Source organism: Channa argus, chromosome 3, assembly GCF_033026475.1.
Source record: "Channa argus isolate prfri chromosome 3, Channa argus male v1.0, whole genome shotgun sequence".
NCBI classification, from domain to species: domain Eukaryota; kingdom Metazoa; phylum Chordata; class Actinopteri; order Anabantiformes; family Channidae; genus Channa; species Channa argus.
The window spans coordinates 18,930,901-18,957,275 of NC_090199.1; the positions used below are offsets into that span (position 1 = coordinate 18,930,901).

The following is a 26,375-nucleotide window of genomic DNA, read 5'->3' on the forward strand; positions in this document are numbered from 1 at the left end:
TTGTATTGTTCATTATATTTTTGTAAATTGTAAAAAGTTATATTTCACAAACACAGTAAAGTTCAGTTGAAACATATAGAACATATTTTGTTTCCATGGCTGCTCTATTCCATTGTTTTAGAGTAAATGTTGAAAACTTTTAGGCAAATTTGTCTTTCTGGATAAGCGAAACAAAATAATAAAATAAAAAGTAAAGACAGAGAACCGGTTTTCTGTGGTAGTAACAAACAGACCTACGTGACTGAAAACCATGCGAACATGAGCAGCACGCGAAATTGCTTTGGTAGTTAACTTCATGAATATGTTCATCATTGTATAGTAAGTTGATCACAGGTAATTTGCAAAAGTACAATGAGGCATCTTTGGAAAAAAATGGCATAGTCAGGTTACAGAAGGCAACTAGTGGTTTTAGATAAAAATCCTGCCTTAGTTGACTGTTGGTATTTCATTAAATTTTCCAACTGCACAGTTAATGTGAAACACACTGTTATATTACAGTATATGCAGCAAAATATTTCACTGTTCCAAAGAATATTCACATGCCATGTGCATACAAAAGAGTAAAAAGTAAAAAGCTTTTTACTCTAAAAACAATTTCACAACTGCTGAAACATAAAGAAGCAGCAGCAGAATTACCCGACAATTGTTGTAGTGTTAAACCCAGTGTTCTAGAAAAAAAAATTAATGGCAGGATAGATTTTATATATCCGAGTTCCACAGACTACAAGATAATCCACCTTGGGATCAGTCTTCCATCTCAGTTATAGTCCATAGAATTAGGGAAAAAAGTGACTGAAGGCCAAAAATGCCCATACAATTGTCTTTTATTTGGTTTCTTGGGACTGACACGATGATCTATTGTTGTGTAGACCTTTCTTTCGGTTCGCAGTTTAGAACCCCTGAGTGCATCTTCCTGTCCTGATTCTGAGGAACAGCCAGCTCAGGAGTGAAGTTATCATGCTAGGTAGTGCTGGACCTGACTGACAATTAAAAATTTAAAGTTTTATAGAAGAGAGCAAATCAGGAAGCTGACCATTCACATGGACTCTAAACAGGTGTCAATTAAAAAGAAACTGTTCTTAAAAAGGCCAGTTGACCTGGAAACACTTGACCTGTCAAGAAGCTTTAAATCAGTAGCAAAGGCTGTCATGATCTCAGTGCACCACATTGTCAATATCGTGGTTTATGTCGTACTTTTCACAGAACTTGTTTGTGAAGGGCAGGCAAGTGAGATGCTCCAGCCAGTGCCAATTTATTGGGTAAATATAAAACCAAACGATGAGGGAAGAGAAGAGCCCAATGTAGGCCAGAATTGTGACAACAATTAGGATACGTTTCCGGTATGTGTCAAAAGTACCAAAGGTGACGTATGGCAGGAATGCGAAGGAAAGCAGCAAACCACTTAGGAAGCCAAAAATGTGGGCAATGTTGTCAATCCATGGCAAGAGGCCACACAGAAAGAGAAAGAGGACAATGCCCAACAATTTCAGAAAGGCCTTCCATGGCTTCTCCAACATCTGCCAAGCTTGGAACAGCTCAACGAAGAGGCAAGCAAGTAGTCCAAACTGAGACCCTGCTGGACCCACCTGCAAAGTAAGAATAAAACAGATTATGCCAGAGTTTAATAAAATAAATAAATAAGTAAAAAACATTTACAAATAAAGACCAACTTACACAAAAAAACTCCCTCCACACTACAAATACAGAAGACTTACATGTGCGAGAGAGCAAAAGAATCATCATTTCTGATGTGCATCAGAGATGCATGGCATACATCCTGCTTACCAGTAATACAGAGCTTTAAGTTACCGGTGATAATCATAGCTGTTTATTTATATTTGTGGACAAATAGTAACAGCATTCTGCATTGCATTCTGAACATTAACAATGAAAGTTCAAATGTGTCAAGTGGAATTTTTTCCCTTCTGATAATAAACATTGCAGTATACCAACTTTTCGATGGCAAGCACAGGTTTTCCTACTGGAAAGCATTTTATTACATTTCTAGGTTGAGCATAGTTTTACCTGCTTATGTTGTACAGATGAAGTGTTTGAAAAGGTCAAGTGATGCTGTCAAAGATTTTTACATCATTTGTGTCTTGCAAAATGCTAAATTAGGTAGCCGCCTGGCTCCAAACCTCTGCAACAGCGCACACAACTCTGATTTGACTGATGACATTGTGATTTGTAATGAGAGCAGGGAGCAGTTGGAGGAAAATCTAGAGAGATGGAGGTCTGCTCTGGAAAGTAGAAACAGAATACATGTGTGCCAATGAGAGGGACCCAGGGGGAACGGGGGAATGTGAAGTAAAAACAAAGTGTCTGATTATCAGGCTGGCAAGGGTGATCGCTGTGTTGTCATTTAAAAAAAATAAAAAAAATAAGGAAGGATTAACCTGATTACTGACTCTTGGCAACAACTTCACGAGACAAACTATTTAAACTCATCGTGACAACCCTTGTGAGGCCCAGGCCTAACTGGAGGAAACTGTAGTAGCAGTTAATTAATGGTCATTATGTACAATAAAAATATGAGGACGGAAAAAGCAAAAATATTGCATTGATTAGAGGTTTCGGAGATGCTGTTTTGACGGCTATATGGTTTTTATGTAGTAATGCAGACTTAACATGTAGTTAAGTGTCTTTTGCTTTTAGGTGTAGTTCTGGGAAGAACTTCAGTACGAGCCCTGATTCAGGTGAGCAGCTTAGAGTGATGTCAGGGCTGTGTTTGGACATTTAGCCTGATCAGGGGCAGATGGCTAATCTGTGACGGCCTTTAACCCCTACAAACAGAAGAAGTACATAGCACTACTCCCACACACCCCAGACACATGCAGGCTGACACATTCTCAAACACATGCTTACAGTCACCATCCAGTGCCTGTGATGGAAAACACGGGAACAAATGTTTAATTAACGTGCAACAGTCAGATGCTCCAACATTAGTGGGAATGTTATTTCACATATCATGATGAACTAAGTTAAAAAAATGCTTTATGTAAACAGCTTGATTAAAACTAACAGGCTTGCTTTATGGCATTTTAAGGGCCCGGATTAACATTTTGAACACACCTATTATACAATGACAACCGAACACAAGAACAAATAAAAACAATGCATTTTAACTGCATGTGTCATTTTCCACTTTGATTTATCGAAGTTAGGCATCATTGCAATATCAGCTGAACATATGGAACCAAAATAAATTGAGAGCAGTGGTTTGTTTCCCACCAACACAGAGACTTCATTATAGTGACTTCAATATGCTAACTTTAAAGTTGAGATAAACATTACTTTACATTTGTGTAACAGAGAGATATCTGAATCAAATAACATTCAATCAAATACTGCCATTCAGGAACCAGACTTCTGCTTATGTCTGTGTAGTTATGAATAGAAACCGAAACTGTTGGATTTCTGAAGATCTGCTTTACTTGTATGAATTGTTATTATTCTTTACAAAGCTGTTGTTTCAGGCAGCTCAAACCAGAGGGTCTCATTAACCCAACAGTTAAAGGATAATCCTGCTAAAACGCCTCTTTAAGTAGCTTGACTGGCCTGTGTTTTGCCCTGCATGTGCTTCCTCTAGGTATTTCTGGTGTGTGAAGACCCGTGAGCTCAAGTGTCGTGCAAATGGGAAAGCTGTTTTCTGAAATCAGGGAAACCTGGTTTCCCCAGATAGATTTCTGTCAGAGAACGCAGAGACCAATAACAAGGTAATGCTGCCTCAATTTTAAAACAAAGTCCAACTAAAGTCAGACAAAAAAATGCAACTAACACAAAATGCCTCATAGAAGTCTAAAGAAGTCACTTGTCCCAGTAGATTGTTTGAATTCAGTCATTTCTCATTGTGGATCAAAATCTTCTTCCTGTTAATTAGGAGAAAATGGTATGTGCCTGTCAGTTATGAATCTGTCTGACTTTGATAGTACATTTAGTTTCCTTTTAAGCGCAAAGCTGTTGGAGGCTGTGTAAGTGTGTCAAGACTCATATTATAAGTGATATCAGCCCACACTGACTGTTGGCCTTCCCTTGCCAGGACATAAACTCACAAAAGACAAATTTGTCATTGGATTTGATTTCAACTCTCACCCCAGTTAAAATGTCTCTTTTCCTTTCCATTTAAGTGCATGTAAACGCAGTCAATGACGAGTCAAGATATAAAGGCAAAACTTACAATCTTGAAAACTCACATAAACACAAATGTTTAAAAATCTTAAATGTGTAAAAACCTAGGTATAATGTCATCATTAAAAATATATTATTGATGAAATGTTTTTACTCATTCCATAAAAACTGTCCATTATATGGGAAAGAAGCTCTCTCTTTAAAAAGCTGTGCCTGGATGAAACTTCTGTAGTCACAAAGGTGTGTGGACCAGCATCACCAGACAAGTCTAGGCTTTGCAACAATTCTTTATTTAAAAAAAATAAATAATTAAAATCCTATTTAATGAATACTGCAGCAGTAGCCTTTGTTGACTCACACAATGGCATTAAGCTAATCTCTTAAGGGAAAAGTGTGATTTACAGAATCACACTAAGAGAACAGTCATGCTGGTAAAAAAGTAGGTAGTCCAGACTGTGCTCTTTTCACACATTGAGTGATTAGTTCATTTCAAGATTTGGTAAATATTTACACACCTTGCAAACCTCCTTTGAATGACAATCTGCGTGTGCACACACGGATGCAGGTTTCATTACAAGACAACAGAATCTGGAGGTGGTCAGTGTTTAGGATGCATGTACAGAGGTCACCCCCCCCCAAACACACACACACACACACACACACACTTAATCTTGTATGGCAAGAGGATTGCTCAACTTTCCATCAGCACATCCGACAAGACATTAAGGCCAGGATTAATGATGGTAACGATAGTATGTCCTGTATGTGTGAAGGTTGGTGTGATCTAAACTAAGAAATGTGACATCAACTCACACGTAACAATATAACTTAATCCAACAGTCTTTCTCAGTTCCTATTTTAAGCTTTATGATAATCAAGTCTCCCCTTTGGCTATTTAATTTAACATAATATTTTAAAATGAAAAAAATAAGTTTAATAAAAAAATAAAAACCCTTGAAGACCGGAGCTTTCAGGTTTAGTGTTAAGTTTGCATCCCCCTACAATACATGCGGTTTCAGTATAAGCGGACGGAAACTTATCTCTAAACCTACCATAATGGCAATACATATTAAGCTAGTACAAAGGTTTTGTCATCATTAGAAGTAATGAAAATGGTCATGGAGTGTAGGAAAAAAAGTTAGGTTAAAGTAGTAAAATAATCAAAATTAAATAAAAGTTTGCATTGCCTTTAATAAAGTGAATTTTTAATTTCTGATGAAAAAAACGTTTGTAATAAGCTAATTGTACATTAAATATTATGCTGATTAAAAAAAATTGTCTGTTTTATGACTGCTCACCTCTGCTCTATAGGGCAGGAACAAAGCCGAGGCAAGGTTTCCAGTGATGCCGCTGAGGATGTAGATGATGGAGATACGGACCCAACCTGCCAGCTTCTCCAGGTCTCTCAGTATGGTCATTTGGAACACCACTGACACCATGCAGTGAAGGAGCCTACACAGATACCACAGTGAGGATAACTTATACATACACTACTATGCTAGTATTTCAGTCCTGCGTGTTTTCTAATTGTCTGAATTTTTCCATGAAGCACAGTTGGTCTGCTTGTGACTTGTTTTAAAAGTAGAACTGAGGAATTTCCCATGCAGCTAGTATTAGGAGCATTAATAGGACATATGAGTGAGCAACTCATAAGCACTGAGGCTACATTAAAAAATATTTTATTTAATTTTAATCCTATATGTTTTTATATTAATTAGATTATATTAACTGTTGACCACAAAACTAATTGAATCCCAATTTCTTTTCCATCCCAGTACCTGTTTTATTACTAAAATAACTACAGTGACCTGATCTCTAAAATACAAATAGGACAGGCAATCCTAGAGTAAAGTTTATCTCTAACATGTCAACATGCGAGCAGCAGACAGCCTACAACACTTACTGTAAGCTACACTGTAAATGCTGTATTTTTCAATGCATTAGAGATTAGAAATTTTAACCACAACATAACAGACTACACCATAATTACAGGATATTTATTCTCAAGACATGTAAACACAAAGGGCTCCCATTTTCAGTTTCCACTCTCAATAAAAGCTCGCAATTGCCTGAACACAGCACACACAAGCTGTTAATTTAACACCTGAAGGTGTACTGTAATTGGCCAGCAGAGAAATGTGTTCATATGCTAAACTCTCTTTATGCACTAAGATTTGCCACCAACTCAAAATCCATTAACTCATCATTTTGCTGAACTGAACTGGCTTGCTATCTCTCTGTGCCTTAAATTCACAACATTCAAAGTCATACAATATTTTTTTCAACTTTGTCATTATAGATAAAGTTATATCGATATGCCATTTATATCTAGGTATTTCTGCAAACCTATTTCAGACTTCATTTTAAGACAATTGGAAATTCTGCAAAGATATTAAATAAAACAACTTGACATCCAATACAAAGCTATTGAAAACTCTGGTGAATAATGCATTTTCAAACTCTGTGTTTTCAGGTAATTTTTGGCTATATATTAACACCTTATTGGTTCTTAGTTTATCTTAGCCTTAATACATTTTTACCAGAGTTTTGTATTGCTTTGTTTGTGTTCCTGATATTATATCACCGTTTTTGTTCAAATACAGTTCACAAGCATAACATCTACAGTCAAAACAAGCTAACGAGTAGATCACAGTTAAGCTTAACAGGTAGCCAACTTCACATAATAAAGCCACATTTAGTAATGTTTGCATTTCAAGGATTACTTAGTTCACTTACATTTCTTGGTCATCTGACTGCTTTATCATTAGATAAGAGTATGTGAGTTGAAATGCTCTGAATGAAACAATATTTGGTCCCTGAACATAGTAATCTTAATTTTAGCTTCCAGCTAATGCACAATTTGACAATGTGTCCTGTTTAGGACACATTGTAGTAGTGTCTACAGTACAGTAGTGTCTTACTATAATTTGTTAAGACAAAAATTATTCACCAGAATGACAATCTCACATTTGTGTCTAATGTGTATCCAGGCTTTCCAAGGCCAGTAGGCAGCCTGACATTAAAACTTCTCTCAACGTTATTGCAGCAGTAGTTAAACAGTGTTACTTTTTTACCCAATAATTGACTGAGGAAGTGATCTCTGGTTCTGATGCACACTTTTTTTGTTTGAATAAAAAAATAAATAAATAAACAAATACACAACTACAAAAGGTCCAGTTGCCACCAACTTTGTGGTGTTCAGTGGCAACTAAACACTCAAAAGTGCTTTAAAGACTTTAAAAGAATTCAATATTTATGAAAGTTTTCAGGGGTGTATTGCATACCCTGCATGAAGAAAGAGAGAGAGCCAGAGACGGTAGAACTGATCCGGAACATCAGGATTAAGGAATGGCAGCAAGCCGCACACATCATCCAGACAGTTGACCTGCGCAAGAGTAGTGCATGAGGTCACAAGCATTTCAACACATCAATGGACACACACACACACATAAAAACACATGCATATGGTACCTGTGAACAGAGTGTGGCATCCTCATGGAAGTAACCATGCATGAAAGAGCAGTACTCTCTTGTTGTGATCTCACATCTACCGTGGAGAAAGGAAATATACAACTTGAATTTTTTATAGATAACCAAGCAAATGATATGGCCATTTAAGATAGCACATGATTAAAGGGAGACTTGGATTGTAATGATATATGCCTATGTCTCCTACCTGCCCTTAGTTCCTATGCAGCAAGGTCGTCCCTTGATGTTACAGTCCATGTGTCTGTAGCCTGTGTGGTTCCACCCATTGGGATATGTACACACCTGAAAAAAGACCAGGGAAATAAGAGGTGCATTCAGTGATAAAATTTTATGCACCTTAATCATAATTCCCTTTTCGACCTCACACAGAAAACAGTACAGTATTTACAGTAAAAATATTTTGTTTCAATAAATAATTAGGCAATAGCATATCAAATTAATTCCAAAAGCAACATCCCCTCACCGGCCACTGGGTGATGTCATCTGGCCACGTATGAGGCTCTGCAGAGGCAGGCTCTTCACACACTCTGCTCAAAACATGCAACACAACAGGACTCACAAGTGTGAAAAGCTGGTTTTGCCAAATAAATAGCATTAAATTCCCCATTGATGGTTTATTTTACATTTTATTTTTTCCTTTCTAATGTTCTACAAATAATGACGCACATTATTCACATGGAGTCGACACTCTCACCTTGGATCCTGGTGACAGACAGAACCAGAGGATCTGTTAATGTCCACGTGCTCATTGTTCCATTTAATAAACGTGGCAAGCGTCTCCTGCAAACACAGTCATTTTAATATTTAATTTAAGAAATTTTAGTTATTTTCCAGCACGCCATCTTTTTGTTGAACAAAGTGATTGGTTTTATTTAAACCCTTGTTTGTCCTTTATAACTGTAACTATGTATGCATTAATTAGAGAGTAAACAATGTGTACTTCACAATGAAACAGCTTTCTAGAGTAATCCGGGAACGGAGTTTATTTGCACAAGAAACCTGGTTACTGGAAATCTGCTTTATCATGCAGCAAACAAGTAATCAAATTTCTCCTGAACCTCAGCATGGTTTACAAATTTTAAATGCACAGTGACAAAAAAATGCCGCTTCCTGAATGGAGAAGTGAAGTAACAGCTGCAGGGGGAGAGAAAGTAGAGAGACAGCTGATTCAGCGGGAACTGAATTAAAAAAAAAAAAACTGTGGTAAAAAGACTTCTATGAGTCACATTACATTAATTTAATTTTTCAGTGAGACTCGGATTTAAAAATAAGGTGGCATCGTCCCATTATTGTTTTTTTCCCCTCATTCTGCCTTTCACTCTCTTTTTATTTCGCTTGTCTGTAGCCCTATTTCCTACACATGCGTTGTCGGAGAAAGCTAATTTGAAATGTAGATACATGTATACACAGCATACAAAAATCACTTTCTGCATAAAAAAAAGCAGGTATTTTCCTAATCCCCAACCATGATTTTGGAAACCAGCTTTCTGAAAAAAGTTGACTGTAACTTTGTTACTTAAGTGCATGAGAACCCCACAAAGTTGACAGTTTAAGGAACTGGATGTTTCATTGATTGGGGTCCATTTTTTTTTCTATGCTGAGAAACCAGTGTGTTACCAAATGTTAACTAATGAGTTCTTTCTATATCTATACAAACTTTAAGTTTACAATGATGAAGGTGTAACATAAATTACATACAGAGCAGTCAGTGTGGTGGGTCTGCACACATCCAGAATTGTCATTCTGAACACAGCAGCCTGATTGTTTCTCCAGGTCTTTTGCCTTCTGGATCAAATTCACTATCTGTAAGTCCTGACGAATACATGGTGAAAACTTAGCCCCCAAGTGGATCAGGTCGTCCTGAAAAGTGAAAGTGAGCATAATAATACTCATAATAAGTGAGTAAAATGAAATGAAAACCTAATATAGGTTTCTATGCAAGTAAATAATAAAAAACATATAGTAATGCAACAGCTAAACTGAGACCAGCACTCACAGAGCTAGGACCAATCCAGAAGTTCTCCTGTTGGATATACTTGACGCTTTCATAAATCCCTTTGTTCTTTAGCACCTACAGAGGGCGACAGACTCACATAGTTACAATGTAACTGCTGAAGGATTATAAAATGCTAAAATACAGTTTAAATATTAAAGATTTTGAGTGAGAAATGTAAAATAATGAAAAAAAAAACATTTAGTGTCGTAATGAATATTTCTGTCTGATGCACTGTATTTGCCTAGATACAAAACAGGAGCACTTGAAAATTGAATTTAGTACATAAAAATCATTACTTTCTAGATTTTAAGCAAAATTGCACAAAAGTATTAATCAGCCAAAGTCATGATGGCAAGAGTTTAAAACAACCAGTCACGGTTAATTAATGTATCAAACAAACAACAGATTCTTAAGATTGTCCCACATAGTATTTTGTGAGAATAGATTTATCGTTTAGAGCTTAACTCACCAGTTCAGAAGTAGAATGTTGTGCAAACCCCACAGGGGCAAAACCATATGTACCACAGGCCAGCAAAGTGATTACTATGTGGACAAATGTAATCCAGTAGGTAAAGTAGGGCCTTAAAACACACAACAGAAAACTTTACTGTAAATACAAAACAATAAAAAAAAAAAGAAAATCATAACTAGACAAATGAGGCTATTGATAAGCAGTCAGGTATTTTAGTAAGCATATACTCATTCCCAACCGGTGACTGTGCAAGTCAGCCAGCTGCTTCTGGACGTTGCTGCTAAGGCTATGTCGGTAGTGCCGGTTCAGCCACGTCCCAACGACACCCATGCCATACTGACGCTTATGTCGGTCAAATGCAAAGTGCTTAACTTGGGATGCAATGCGTCGCCCCCGGCGAGTATGGATATTCTCGGGCACCTGTGTTGGTGTCTTAGGCGTACGAGATACATCCTTGCTATAATTTGGTGAAAGACGGGTAGATGACGGAGACAATAAGAAAAAAAGAGAATTTGAAAACAGACTTTGTGGAGATAAAGCCGTAGAAGAAATTAAGGTTCTCAAATTAAATGTACATTAAAAGCAATAATTTCAGCACAACTTATGTAAAGTTGATACAAATTCTGATTTGTAACTGTAATACAGCAGTTGGAATAAAAGGCTTGCTCGCTTAAATTTGATAGATTTGAAAACTATAGGAGCAATGTCTATGACATTAATACTGTTTGGTGTCATTCTTGAGGGACAGCAATCCATTTTAGCCATTGTTTTTTGTTGTATAGTTACTCACATGTTTGGGGGTGTCTGTTCAATTGGCTCACTGGGAGCAAAAGATGCTGACATAGGGGGGGATTCAAAGACGTCATCGGTCATGGAGTACAATTCGCCGTGGGCATCGACCTATGCAGCAGAGACAATAAAGGTTAAAGAAGAAGTACTGCAATGAGCAAAAAAAAAAAGGGAAGAACAGTAAGTAACAAGTTCCTGTTTCTTTTAAAGATATAAGGGACGGGGCGGTAGTATGAGTGACTTCTGAGATAATACACAGCGTCTGAGTAGTACTTAGGAAGTATTCAGATTTTTAATTGTTATTTTTTTATTTCTCATCTACAGGTTGGAGCCTTTACAAGATAGGTATTTCTATGATGGTCATTCAATAAAAGATGAGATGAGAACATGGGAAGGTTAACTACTCAAGTTGAAAAACGACATAGCAAAAATAAGAAAATGCTGCTCTTACTGACCAGAAAAACAGAAACAAAGCCATTAAGAGTAAGAAAAAAAGGAAGCTAAAAGAGTGTGAAAAAAAAAATGAAAGTAGTTGCAGAAGAGGCTGGAGGGATTAGATAAGCAATTAAAGTGGTGAGAAATATGACTGCTGACATACTCAGGAATGGAGAAAGGAATTACAAAATAAAGTTGAAAAAAGCAAGAAACTGCAGGGGGGACAGAGAAAGTGTCTGCCGACCTTGCTGAAGAAGAGTGACTCCGATGCATCTGCAGAGTCAACAGGGTCCTCATCCATCCAGCTGGGCCTAGCAAAGCTCCTCCGGGGGAAGCTGCGTCCAGTCTGGGAGCCTGCCAGCCCACTACGACCCTTGACAACACACAATTTAATTTGTTTTTTGTGGGGTTTTTTGGTTGCTGAATACAAAAAGAAAGGTATGCTTTGGAATAATTTTTGCTAACATTTGCAAACTCAAAAACCCCCACAAAAAAACAGCTTTAATCAGTGGCCTACATTGCCAGAATGTTCCACATTAGCAGTGGAAGCTGTAAATACATTAAACATTATATAATTGTCAATAAACTCCACCATCCTTCGCCCAGCCTAAGTGCTTCCTATAAAGGGGAAGAATCTATATAAAAATCCAGCTCACCAGTGGCAAAAAGTCTTTTAAAAAAACAAAACAAATACTGGCAGGCCTAATGTGGAGCTGAATTAATAGTTTGTTCATTTTAAGTAATAAACAGTCTTGATAAATATGTGATATTTATCTTTTGTTGTCAGTCAAAAGAATATTGACTATTCTTTCAGAAAAGATGTCAACCCCCCTGCACTCGCTAATCTTTTTGACATGTAGTTGACTTGTATTCTGGGAGCCATACCATTCCTATATGAGGATTCAACCCAAACATTCTATGATTATATAACATTGCTGAGGTTATTTGGAGTATAGTAAAATATAAATCTGACTTACAACTTTATAACAAGTGATTTCTTTTTATTAAGGATTAAAAACAGAACTAGGCCCAGATCAAAGAGGTCCCTTTTTAAAAGAATAGAGTGGCTTTGTAGTTTTTAATAAGAAGGCGATGCTTAGCTCTCTGCTTTGGGGTTGCTGAGCAATTCGTTTCTCTGCTCAACGCAATTCCTCTTTCTGTGGACCTAATATACACATAAAGATCTGTCAGTACAGCCTCTCACCCTCAATCAGAGCCAAAGCAAGTGCCTTATGTCTGTGCCTACCATTTTTAAAGAGATTTGGTTACTGAACACAAAATCTAAACCTGAAAATGCAAAGCTTAATTAAAACAACTGCTGCTTTCAACACACACACACCCTCAGCAGGTTGGACGCAGCTCGGATGCTCATACGGGCTACAGACTCCCTCTTGCGTCTGGGAAAGCGACCAGAGCGTTGACTGGTGAAGGAGCTCAGTGAAGTGATCCCCGGAGTGGCAGGGACCCCATGAATGGTATGGGGGGTCCTGGGGGAGTGACTGTCCAACTCATCTGGGTAACGAAAAGCTCGTCCCCGTGCTAAGGGATCCACAATCTGGCAAAAACAAATAACATGAACAATGACAATAACATGAAATTGGCCACAATCTAGTAAACATAGTAACTGTTACATCTTTTGTTCATAATACCCGAATTTGTGTCACTGACTTTATACATCGCAAGAAATTGGAAATTGAAAATCACTGTTTGATAGACCACATGACATACTGCCTGCAAGTCTCATCTTTTTTGACTGTTTATATAACTTTTCTTTCAGTTGTAGGGTATTTTGGACCAAAGGGTTTGTGCTGAAGTGACGTAATGGCTATATTCCTCTACTGATCTACTGTACTGATCCCACGATGGTGGAACGAGCTACCAAACGCTGCACGCTCAGCTGATTCTCTCCCAATATTCAAAAAACTGCTGAAAACTGAACTCTTCCGCATCTTCCTATGCACTTAAATCTTTAAAAAAAAAATAATAAATAAAACCATTCTGCTCTCTTGCACTTGTATCTCGTGAACTGTGAACACTTTTGTGATAGGACTTTGCTTTGATGTTTTCTCCTTGACTTAGATTTTTGCTTGCCTTGTACCTCACTTGTAAGTTGCTTTGGATAAAAGCGTCTGCTAAATGACTAAATGTAAATGTAAATGGACTGACAGTACCTTAGGCATCCTGTGTGTGGCTGGTGAGTCCAGGCTCTGGTCAATGCTGGTGGCTGTCTCAGGCTCTCTATATTGGGCCTTCAACTTTCCATAGCGCTGGCTGCAGTGGTGCAGACTCTTCCTGTGCCATACCTGCTGCTTTGTCTCACTGTTTTCTGCCACTCCAAACCATTGGGCTGTATTCCTAGAGGCACAGAGAGAATTCCTCAGTCAAACAGCAGGGGAAGATTATATAAATGTAACACACAAGTGGAGTGTAAGATGTAAGAAACTGTACAAAGTGCTATTGATTAGGGCCAAGAACTAGAAATCCTATGGTGACCTATCATGGTAAAAACTGGTAAAGAGTGCTCGTCTGGTTGTTTCTTTTCATGGTTTTTGACCTCTAAGACTGTTTTTGTATTGCAGGTCTGTTCATCAGACTTGACTAGCAACCTGAGTGTCTAACAAGAAGCTCTCCATTTTACCTGCGTATGCTTTGAGAGAGTGACGTTTGTCTAGCAACCTTTGACCTTCTGTTCCTGGTTAAATGGGCCCCATCTCCGGCTCCATTGAGGCTTTCTGACACAGAACCGGTAGCTTGACCGCTCTCACTTTTTTTCAGAGACTTTTGCAGTTGCTGTCCAGAAGAAAGGAGAATTAGCAATACTGTATAGTAGTTGTTGTTAGAGTAACAGTAAATATTTAAAGTGTCTCGAGAGATTCAGAATTTAGAATAATTAGTAGCATTATAATTAAAGTTGTAGGAACATTCCAATAAACCAAATAAAGCCGCAGGAGAAAGGCAGAAGCGGCAGTCTGTAAAATTACATACAGACATGGATAATTAAGAAGGGCTACAATTGCTTATTGGCTAATTAGCAGAATAAAACAATAAATGCCGGACCCTCAGGAACTTGTAGATCATTTCACTATCAAAGACCATTTAGAAAGTATAGTTAGATAATTATTGTAATGACTACGGTGCTCAGGATCCGTGGCAAGAATAAATTCAAGCAGTGAGCTGGAATATACATTTGTGCACATAATTGCAGTTAATGAATATTGTTTAACATCACATAAACATCACATCACTAAAAGGCTTGAAATTACTTTTCTCCTAACATGCTTTTTATTGTTCTTTTGTCATATTCGTTGCCATATTTTGTCTGACAGTTTCTGTAATCTGAGACTCTGCAAGTTAACATGAGACCATCAACACTTAAAATACAAACAAACACCTAAGTATAGCATTAGTCATTAATGACTGCTTACATGATTTTACCTATATAACACATGCAGTGTTGTTCAATGCAAACATTGTTAGCTAGTGTTGTTGAACCTTAACATAACATACTGTATATATCGCCCGACTGCACAGAGCAGTTCCTCCCTCAGAAGTGGTCACTAACAATACCACACAGGATAAGACCCTGCAAATTTCTTAACCACTGTCATTGGTGTCCAGAGTTTGGTGCAAGGTGCAACAAAAAGACTGGAATTAACTACATACGACTTGTCTGTGGCTCTATTTTATTACATTTTTTAAATGCCTCACAATCCATGGCATTGTGCCCATAAACTACAAAACAGCTATTTAAATGACTCCTGGACAAAATTCAGATGAAAAGATGGATCCCCTGGACTTTTTAAATAAATTTCTACCTAAACTTTATTTTCCCTAATTTATAACTGAGTCAAATGAGATGGGCGTAGCATCTCTTTCCAAAGTATCTGTCCATCAGCCCTAGTGAGCTAAATAGCTTGCATTAACTAATGTGAGGATGTTGGGGAATATCAATAGCTTTTTGCATTAAATTACTGTAAGTTTTGTTGAGCATGTTTTGATCCTAATTTAAACACTTTGTATTCTACAGTTAAGAATGTTAAGTGTATTAATTAGTCTCATTTCAATTATTCGGGAGAAAGCAGATTTGCAAAATAGATAATTTTTGCATATTTGTATCGATTTTATTTTGGTACAGATTATGCCTAAAGGCTACATTCTACCATAAAAAAACAAACAAAAAAGCAAACTGCTTTCTTTCAGTTCAGAAACTAGTAATTATAGTACGATACTATCTCACAATAGTATTTTAATTTTTAATTTTCAAAAATATCAATGAAGCTTTAAAAGCCACTATTTTTCCATCCATTTTCTGTAACCGCTTATACTGTTGCAGGGGTGGCTGGAGCCTATCCCAGTTGTCAAAGGGCAAGAGGCAGGGCACATCCTGGACAGGTCTATATCAACACAGAGAGACATACACAGACAACCATTCACACCCACACCTATGGGCAATCACCAATTAACCTAAAATGCTTGTCTTTGGACTGTGAGAGGAAACCCACACAAGCTCAGGGAAACAATGTAAACTCCATACAGAAAGGCCATGGTTGGCCGGGGACGCAAACCTGCAACCTTCTAGCTGAGGCAGCAGCGCTAACTAGTCTTAAAAGTCACTATAATCCAAATGATTTCATTGAAGTATTTTACTGAATAGTCAGCCTACCTGTTTCGCAGGGTTGTGGGACATAATTACCTCAGGTGGAGGGATGGCTATAACAAGGCTAGGCGGCTTCTTGCTCTGTAGGCGGCTATCTGATGAACCACGGTTTAGAGTAGGCTCCTCCCCCTCTTGTGATGCCATTCTGTCAGAGTGCTGTAGCTGAGAAAGACAAACATACCTGGAGATTGGTAACTATACACAATGATTATAACAGTACAGGGCAGAGAAGAGAAAGAGATATTTTTTTAAAATCAGAGTAAATATATATTTTTAGATGCCACATAGAAGCTCACTACTTTTACACAAATTATCGCTCCACATGACAACACCACAGACCATTAAAGCTTTTAATCTATCACTACTGGGTTGTGGCAGATCTATATTTTAATATACAATATTTGAAAAGTATTGCACAAGATTGTGTACACTGAATAGCTAAGGGTTGAGGTGCAGCATACAAATAGAAGAGATATGAGGATGTTATCTCACAAATATTAGTAAGTTAAAGTCAAAATTTAGAACATACAGCCACTTTCTTAAAGGCTACACAAATGGATATTGGCAAACTTATGTAAATAATGATACCAGATTATATGAAATATTTCTACAGAGAAGTATTAAACTAACAGTGAACTCAGTATTAATACCTCAACAACTAAAAATGGCCTATTTCTACTACAGAATGTGTGTTGATATCAAATAACTAAGGTAAAAAAACATTTAACCAAGCAAGCTGACGAAGGAAAAAATAATTCTCAGCTTTGGAAAATGTGAGTTTGTGTTTTAACTCTTGACAGAAATGTAGGGAGTCACCCCTTTCATTTACAGTTCCAACAATAACGTAAATAGGAAATTATTTAGTTTATTAAAACAGTCTTAGCAGCAGCAACTGGATCACCTCTAGTTCAACCTAACACAAAAATGATGCCAACTTTTCTTGCTTTTTGATTACAATTATAGGCAATGTCTTAAGTGAACTTTGAAAGAATCCGCATTCACTTGCATCAGAAAGAACTATGTTACAGGTATATTAAGGCTAGTAACTTTGTCTTGCTACAGAGTAATTGGGTAATTGATTTAAGCTAATGTAATTACAACAGAAGAAGCGGGATAAAAATGACAGAAGACAGTCAAAGACTAATATTCTTTTGTAATACATCTAACTGTTTGGATTATTGTCCATGATAAACACAGATTAGGTCATACATATTTGTATGACATGTAAAATTTTATATCATTAGGTTCCTCATGATATAGTAATTTTCTTGGAAATTCAATTTGGCAAACTTTTTATTGACAGTATCAAACTTGCAAAATGTACTGTACGAATTTAAAATTCCAAAAGCAGTCCTACTTTTATTATTGCACAATATATATCATAATAGAGAGTCACCTGGCCCTACTAGACACTTTAAAATTATTTAAGGCAACTTATAGCTGTCAAACACAGCTCCTAATGTACATACAGTACTTTAACCACTAATGAAAAAGCAACTGATACACAAGCTTTAAGCTGCTGGGAGTAAGACCACATGACATCAGATGACAGAAATCAATAGTGCTCTCCAATCATTATGCATCCTCAAGGAAGTTGGTAATCCATATCCTTTTGCTCTGTTTGAGTTGAAAATAGCCTTAGTCTCCTTCATTATTGAATGTTTGAGCTACTAGTTGAGAGGTGTTCTCCATCTGTATTCAAAAGCTGTCAGCTTTTGTCTAAACAATGTACATCCAACTAATTAAAAAATTTTCATCAGAGCAGCAGTAATCTGACTTCCATAAAGATCACTGAGATTTACAGTCAGTATTTACAAACAACACATTTACTGAAATATGTCACATGTGCACACTGCGCATCCTACATTTTGAAGCACACAAATACTGTATATCACTTTTTACTTCAATTAATGTTACAAGACACATCGTCAGTGTAATTGTCAGCTCAGGAATTAAATGTCATTGTCAGCTTACTCATCTATGTCTCCCAGTCTTTGCCACACAGTCAACAGCGGAGCAACTTGACAGTCTATTCCTGGAGCGCAGAATGTCTTAACATTACATAGAGTGTTTCCAGAGAAAGCAGAGATATTGCAGACATGAACATATAAACATAATTCCACTAGTCCTGGCCAATAGATCCATTATGTCATTATGGTCTTGAAAGCCGTGGAGATATGCTGCAATTGTGGTTTAAAAAGAAGAAAAAAATAAAAAATAAAAAATCAATATGAGACTCGGTGTCTGCGGCAGGAATGGCAGTACAGAGAAATCTGACACTGGTCCAGTCATTAGCCTAGTTTCCACTCCAAAGCAAACATATGGTTAGATTGCGCTCTACATATTGTTAAAATAACTTAATATGACCTTTCACACCAAAAACAGTATTTCTATAATATCTTTAGCCTAACAGGGGTGTACATTTCAGCTCTGACAGCATTTCAAGCTTGGGCAGAAAGCCTGGTTGAGTCCTCTTGAGACTACTCTGTGGTGTGGTGGAGTGGTCGGTAGGGGCTGAGACCCACCCACTTGGATAGTGAAACACCATGGAGCCAATGAACGGCTTGTTCGAGTGGTGGGAAGACAGATACAACACTATCATTGTGGACATGCAGGTTGGGGTAATGAAGTATATATGTTTTTAAACAATATCACAGTGGCACGAGTAGATATTCTTGAGGCATTAACAGGGAACATGATATAGACCATTAGTCTTAAACTACCTAGGACTCACATTTAGCTTGCAAAAACAATTTATTAAGGACCCCAAAAAAGGTCTTTAAATGTCTTTAAATAAACTCAAAGAAAGAGTGGACCTGAATACCCTAAAGAGATTAACAGTTACTAATTATTTTGTCCAAACTGATGTTACAGTTGACTCTTTTCCTATGTCAGAGGCAGTATGCTAGGTGTGAGGGAGGGAGAGTAGAGGCAAGGATGAGGTGCTCAACTTCAGAGAGTATAAATAGCTGACATGCATTATTGAAACAAGGACAGGAGGTTTTTTTCTCGAGTGCTCACGTGGTCCCCAAAGCAATTCAAATTGCCTGTGAGCTGGAGACCCCCTGCATAAAGCATGGAGATTAATTCAATAACAAAAAACTGAATGCAACTAGCCTCTGAATAAATAAACAGTAACTACACGTACTCCTCTGGCACCACGCTACTACTGTAGTCTACGTTTTTTGCAAAATGACAACAGCAGCCACATATGAAGAATAAGTGCTGGTAGTTTTATTTATTTATTATATATTTTTAATCTATGATCATGAGTTTCCCAACTGTGTATGTCCCGTCTCTAGTGTACTTCTTCAAAAACCAGCTAAAGCGTTAACTTTTCTAGAGTTTCCCATGTACTGAAAATAAATAACACATGCACACAATTTACTTCCTCCCTATTTGACAGTCCTGTCTCAAGAAACTGAAATATTTCCTCTCATGGCCTAACACTTACTTGGGTGTTTGTAAGTTACTTATAAATGTGCCAAATGACTAACTGTAACTCTATACAGGTGATACACAATGTAATCAACTCATGCTCCAGTTGTGTTGAGACAATTCAGCAACAGATTCCCCAGTGAACATCAAACAGTCATGTGTCAAAGCAAGGACAGGGTCTGTCCACAATGACATCATCTTTAGCTAATGTAATGTGATATGACATGAATGACATGAAGTACTTTTTCCAACATAGCTATAACACTGCTGAATCAAATAACCCTCTGGTTCATTACACGTCTCTGCTTGTCACTTGACCATTTGCCATCCGAGCTGTTGTGTATGTTTGTTAGCGTCCTCCATCCCTTTGTGTTAGGTAATATGGGTTCTTCTGAGAGGGTGTCACCATGGTTTTATTTCTTCCCCTAGGGTGAAGCTTGCCCTGAGAATGTGTCAGCGTGTTTGTATGTATGCCCATGTCAGTGTTGTCCACTGTAAACCAGGACACAAGCTAGACTTTTTGAGATGTACAGTTTACATACAGCTTGCAATTGCAGTCAGAACAAATTTTCACCATCCATAAATCACACACAAATGCTGTGTGGGGACAATATGCCTTATTTTCCGCCATAGTGACTTTACAGAACAGCTTACTAACCATTTTTTATTGCACACTTTGGTAATTTATGTTGAATGTGGGCTGCACATTTAAACATGCAAAACAAGAATGCCTTATATTATATAGACAACCTTATATTCTAAGTACGATTTAATTTTTTTCCCCGTCAATAATCTGAAAGTGATTGTAGCATAAAAATACATGTTAATTTTCAAACACCACGATCTGTTACTTTATAATACATTTATTTGGGTTTAAATTCTCATAAGCGCTGTAGGCAGAGTTGTAGCCATATGCCTTCTGTAGGTCATAAACAGACATGGAAATAACATCAACTATGCCTTTAAAAACAAGTAACTCTTGCACTTGTGTATTTTTGGCACTCCTTTCACATCTGAGCCAGGGGAATGGTTGAGAAACTACACTATGTGCCTCCACAGCAGTAAAGCACTTGTTGCTGCTTACTGTAGGAAAGGGTGAGTCGTGTTGAACTGAAGTGATGTGGGTGCCAAGCAACTCTTCTTTTCTACTTTTCTATTATAAGGATTTACCTGACTTGACAGAGCAACTAGTCAAATAAAGCAAATCTACTTCAATTAACAAATTTTACCATCGGACACACACTGCATTGTCAAAAATTCAGAGGCAAATGTGAAGTGTGGTATATGACAGTTCCAAGACAACGATGTAATTTCCCCCCAAAGTAAAGGGAAAAATTAGTTTAATTAAAAATGTAGAGGTGGGGAATTCTTATCATTTCCTATACATAAGCTCCTGACTGTATACAGAGGAGTTTACCACTTCAAGCAGCTATGATCCACTCCGGGCTTCAGCATTTTTAATGTTTTCTTTGGTAAATCTGAACACATTGGTAGCCAAGGTTCAGGCTTCTCATGGAGTGATGCAATGGAGTAAATATTCACATGAAAAGTTTTAAATGCAGTTTGTTGGGGTTTTTTTGGTTTCTAAGTCTATGAAAGTTTGTACAAACATATTGTATAGACAATAACAAAAATGAGTAAGGTAGGATCACATAATGTGTCAGCATGTCCTGACAATAGTGGGCCTGTGTGATAATCAAGAGCTGGGGTCCAAACAATATAGCAGAGTAACATTCATTGTTTGTCTCTTTGTCAAAGAGACTTGAGATGTTGCTTAATCACACTTCCTTCAACTACATGAGCATTGAACAGAATAATATGGTCCTGTAAACTAATACAATCAGCACTAAGTAAGTCATTTTGAACAGGCCACCTTACTGTGTAACAAAAATACCAGTTAGTGTAATCGATGCTGGTTTTGTATTTATTTTGAAACTCTTAGAGTCTAAATGAGGAACTGACCTTCAGATAAAGGCCTCATGACTTCATCTTCATAACACCCACCCAAGTTTTATGTATCTTCCTTTGTAGATGCTGACAATGACAAATACAACACATGTGTAACTGTTAGTTTATCACAAGTATACATGAGTAACATAGACTTAAAACTAAAAACTAAATTTATTAACACAGTTTTCAAATAAGATGAGCCACGAGTAGATTTAAAACAATGAAGTAACATGCATAGCTTATGAGGTTATGGGATTCTTAACCTCTACAGTAAGTTACTAACACAACAGCAGCAAATTAATGAAAACAAACCAATCCAAAAATCCAGTAAAGTACCCAAATGCAGAATTATTGTGATTAAAATTATAAAGTCAAACAGCATATTAAAAATACCAAGGAACAGTAAATATACACATAAAAACATGCTGCTTATGCCAATTAATCTTGACATAGACTTCATTAGTTTTGTTATGAAGCTCCTATGCTGTAAATAGTTTGTGTGTGAAAGACTCAAGAATGGAGCAGCAGCCAGCTGATGGAATCCCTTCAAAATAAATAGTAGTGCTCTTCTTATACGCAACCTTCAAAAGACAATAAAAATCTTTATACCTTCCTGATAAACTTCATACACAAAAATTGCTTTGTGTGTATAGTAAAAAACTGATTATGACTGAGCAGACAGTCATTATGCCAACTTAATCTTAATCACTTGAAAGCTACTGAAGGCGTGGGTGAGTGAGAGTTTCAGCGGTGTCTCTGTGTTTGCTTGCTTCAGTTAGAGCAACAGTCGAAACTGCTCTCTCACTCTTCAGATCCAACCACAATCTCTCGCCAAAACTAGATTTCTCATTTCCCTTCTTTGGCTGAAAATAGCACTTGTGCTTCAAACAAATCAATAGGCCCATTGCAAAGCCAGAAGAAAGTGGATCAAGACTACTACGCTATAGCATCTAGCTTGAAAAGGACCTTGGCTTCAACCTATCCATTCCAGAAACTATTTAAAACATTGCTCCATTTTCCAAGAGCCTGCATGCCCAAACCTGCATGACAGAGAACTACTACTGCAAATACTTCACCAACAGGTATGTCTCCAGTCCAAGAGGTACTCATTAAATATGACAGTGTATGCACACATAAAACAAAGTGTTCATCAAGTGTGAGCATACGTGTGTATGTTGCAATGTGCCACCCAACACAGCTAACTTAGTCAGGCTTTTGTCAGAAGAATTATTGTCACCTAGCCCAGCTTGGCTGTTAAAACTGAGACAGACAAAGTAGTGTACTCTCAAACTAACTGCAGTGCCAGACAGAGCTCAAGTAAAGACATTTTGTCCCCTTCTGGATCTGGCAACACACACTGAGGGAGACAAAGAAGGAAACCAGCCTTTTCCAATGCCAGAATGTAATAAGTCTATACAGAGCAGTCAAAAGCTTGATGCTCATGTAAGTTGAAAAGGTTATTATAAAACGAAAAATGACACAATTTTGTCTTGGCATGTTACAGAGTAGCAACTAAAAGCAGATCATATAATGGAAGGAAGGCCATAAAGGGAACCAAAGAGAGGATCTGATTGTGAAAGACTGAAAGACACTGAACACAAGTGAACATATTTTGGGGTTCCCATACTTCAAGTTAAGCACTGAAATAGCTGATCCAGTAGGAACCCTGAAGATCAATAGACCACATTGGAAATTACTAAAAAAATCCACTATGCTCTTAAAACAAAAAAACTACAGTAACTGGTGACAAATATATAATAGTTAAATATATAAATATGTACCCAATTAAGTACCTAAATTTAAGTGTTCAACCTTTGGTTAAACTTGTGTTTCCCTGTAGTAGCAGAGTAGAAATCTGAACAGCACTAGCTCGCAGTTTTTCTTGATACAGTCTGTTAACTATATGACAGGTGCACAGCTGGTGCAAACAATACAGCAGTTAAACTAGGCTACACAGAGACATCTATTAGGTCGCTGCTTGAATATTTGTACATTACATTTCCTCTTCTGGATTCCTTTTACAGCTTTACAGCTGCAGAAAGTTAGCATGATTCGCTAATGTAGTACTGCAATGGAAAACACCTGCACAAAAGATTAAGGTTTTTATCATGATACTGAAAGTGTGCGTGTGTGTGTGTGTGTGTGGGGTGGGGTTACAAACTGTTGGCACTTCAAGTACAGTGTTGATTTGGTTGATTTGCAGTTATCTTCAGCGACGATGTTTAAATAGCACATTCACCTACATTATATGTTGACCGAACAAGTGCATACTGTACATATCAGTTGTAGTTGGCAGATTAGTGCGGTTTACAACATTTGCATAAAAGGTCTCTTTGCATCATTTAACAAACGTGCAGTAACCGGTGACAGATGAGATGGGTAATAAAGATTTAAAACTATATTTACACATTTCCATTTTTGTGGAAAGAAAATACAATATGAAAAAATAAAAAATCTTACATCAGTACACAACTTTGAGAGCCATGCAAACAATGATAACATTTAAGACTAAAAGCCATTAAATGTTGAAAATTAGAATATGAATGAAATATTGGCTTCACATCATGCTGCATCTAGGAATAATTTTTTGTATCCTTTTTAAAAATTTTTACTTTACTGTAGAATTACAAGAGGTTGTTACTGCCATCAGTAACATGTGCCTTGATCGTATATTGGTGGTGTTTGTGTAGTAAAACAAATTGGTTAACATTTCCACCGCTTGTTGGCTGAGGTTTCTAACCCAACTTTCAAATCCCAGATGTTTGTTTCATCTGATGTTACATATGATTTTTGGCCAAACGAGTCACAAATGACAGAGGATTAACTCTTCCGTTATTTTCCTGCTGACCTCCCTATTTATTCTGATTGTAGGCTCATGAGGGATGCCTATGCTGCAGAGTAAACACCAAAAATGTATGATTTAACATCAAGATTTATGCTTCTGCATTGAAGCTATGAAGAGCCTATGTTGTAGGGTAGTGGTCTAGGTCATTGTGAGCACTTGTACTTGGGTGTCCACTTGCGTAGCCTACAGCCTAGGCTCTATGTAAATTCAATACAGAGGTATAAATCTAGCTGAATCATCAATACTGGATAAGACTAATTATTGCAACAGGGAGGACTGTTTAAAAATATGATGCAGATTCCTATGAAAATACTCAGTGGTACATTCAAAAATATATATTCTTTCAGATTTCAGTCTTTAAAATTACCTAGACAATAAGGTTCATAGCCTACTATGCCTACTATATTCTCTGCTCGCCACGCGCAAACATGGGTATAAAGTGAATAATCCAAGGCTTTTTCAGACTTTTCATATTAAAATTGACTGAATTAATCACATTCTCATAATAAAAAATATTTTTAAAATAGTTTGTGATACTTCAAAGAATCTATTTATAAATTGTTAGACACTGTTTTGCAAGGATTCGTCAAAAAAGGAAAAAAGAAAATAAATTGCAAATATTGCAATATTATCGTTGGCCTCTTTGCCAATAAACAGCCCAGCGCGGACCCTGTCTGCCCCTAACGACAGCAGGTAACGGATGTCTTCCTCTCTCCTAACTGTCATTGGGGTTATTATCGTCGTACAAACGAGTGTTCATAACCTCCAGGTGTTTGTAATCATTTGCTTTTGCTACAATGGGAAGATATAGACATCATCAACATGTCCACTCACTCGGGGGGGATTCTCCGGATAATTACCTCCTCAATAGAATATAATCCAGACTTTGTAGCGGGCGCTGAATCGATAATATCCACATATTAACTGACTTGAAAGATTGCGTTCTTGCATACAGCCTCTCCGGATAATATCTAGATGAATTCGGGATTTCCGCGCATGTGTGAAAGGAGCTAGAGAGGAAGATTCAAGACTAAACGATTATCATTAATGAGATAATCATTAATGTGATGGATTGGTTAGCTGTGATGACCCTACATTTCCACACAGGTTTTACAGATTAGAAATCAACTGGCCACTCCAGTAAGTTTGCACAAACAGCTGTTGGTGTACTCCTACACATATCTCTGCTCCGACACACCTACATCAGACAAGGGGTCCTGCTGAGAACCACTAGTAAACAAAACCTAGGAACTGTGTAGATCTGCATGATGTAGATCCACAGTGACACATGTTTAAGGAGAAGCTGCAACAGAACTGAAACTTCGCTTGTTTATTGGTTAAATATGATTCATCTAGTCTTTCTGTCACGATTCAAAGAAAACCACCCGAAATTCCGATGAAGCACCGTGCGAACACTACTTGCCAAATTATCTGAAAAGCAAAGGAAAAAAGTGCAACAAATGAATGAGGCGGCACATGGCAACCACAGTTTACTTTCAGGCAGTGACAGAAGGAAACGTGAGGAGAGAGGGAAGACATTTCTCCCGGCGGGCAAAACAACAAAGGAGCTGCCACAGCGAGCTTTGAGCGGCTGGTTGACAGCGACCGTTAAAGCTACGTAACGAGTTTACGCTAGCTGTCTGCGATCGGTTTAAGCCCATTTAATTTACACCTACAGCGTCCCATTCCCCTCCATCGGAGAACTTAACGCGACACACGCTGATTTTAACATATTTCATAACGTGATCGGTTTTCGTTTTAAGTAACGTTCCTCGACAATGACTGTTAAACACTTGGGAGTTAACGTTAACTTATAACGGGTTAAACGTGGCCAAACAAAATCGACGTGCGGGCTTATGAAGTTAAACTCACCTCCGAGAAGAAGCAGCGGGGTTAAAAGTCATTAAGCAGAGAATTAAAGTCCGACAAGCTACCGAGACCATGGGGGACTGTCCACTAACTAGCCTGTCACTACTTCCCTCTTTTTCTTCCAACATCCTTGACTGTGGAGCTTGGGGCGGAGTTACGACTTCTCTGAACCACAGAGAAGATAAGAGTGAAATTGCTGCAAATATTATTTAAGCAAATTGACAGTAAAAAAAGTTACTTGTATCTGATTCACTGTGCACACCAAAATAAATCCACATTTGTACATTTCTTTGACTTGGGACTCACA

At 37.5% G+C, this 26,375-nt stretch overlaps 1 protein-coding gene across 4 annotated transcripts; it reads right to left on the bottom strand.

Annotated features, from left to right (window-relative positions):
- Positions 1-848: 848 nt before the first annotated feature.
- On the bottom strand, positions 849-26,227 carry LOC137123593 (inactive rhomboid protein 2-like). 4 transcript variants are annotated; one of them, XM_067497593.1, is made up of 19 exons: positions 26,072-26,227; positions 21,367-21,438; positions 16,003-16,128; positions 13,948-14,099; positions 13,481-13,664; positions 12,649-12,864; positions 11,554-11,682; positions 10,876-10,985; positions 10,324-10,542; positions 10,083-10,194; positions 9,614-9,688; positions 9,316-9,477; positions 8,312-8,397; positions 8,081-8,144; positions 7,805-7,899; positions 7,600-7,675; positions 7,413-7,513; positions 5,427-5,580; positions 849-1,586 (listed from the first exon to the last, which is right to left on the bottom strand). In XM_067497593.1, exons 3-19 carry the CDS (start codon positions 16,108-16,110, stop codon positions 1,155-1,157), a joined length of 2,475 nt encoding a protein of 824 aa, XP_067353694.1. In that variant the 5' UTR covers positions 16,111-16,128; positions 21,367-21,438; positions 26,072-26,227; the 3' UTR covers positions 849-1,154. The 4 variants fall into 4 exon arrangements, with proteins under 4 accessions (XP_067353694.1, XP_067353692.1, XP_067353695.1 ...); XM_067497591.1 differs by having other exon boundaries at positions 15,973-16,128; XM_067497594.1 differs by lacking the exon at positions 21,367-21,438 and having other exon boundaries at positions 26,072-26,218.
- Positions 26,228-26,375: the final 148 nt, after the last annotated feature.

Bases quoted from the DNA above. Each gene is read 5' to 3' on its own strand.
- LOC137123593 (XM_067497591.1), bottom strand. From the start codon at position 16,110: ATGGCATCACAAGAGGGGGAGGAGCCTACTCTAAACCGTGGTTCATCA. The intron at 8,145-8,311 runs GTGAGAGTGTCG...TGTTTTGAGCAG, and splicing joins GTCTGTCACCAGGATCCAAG to AGTGTGTGAAGAGCCTGCCT. The intron at 5,581-7,412 runs GTATGCAATACA...GTATCTGTGTAG, and splicing joins TCTCTCTTTCTTCATGCAGG to GCTCCTTCACTGCATGGTGT.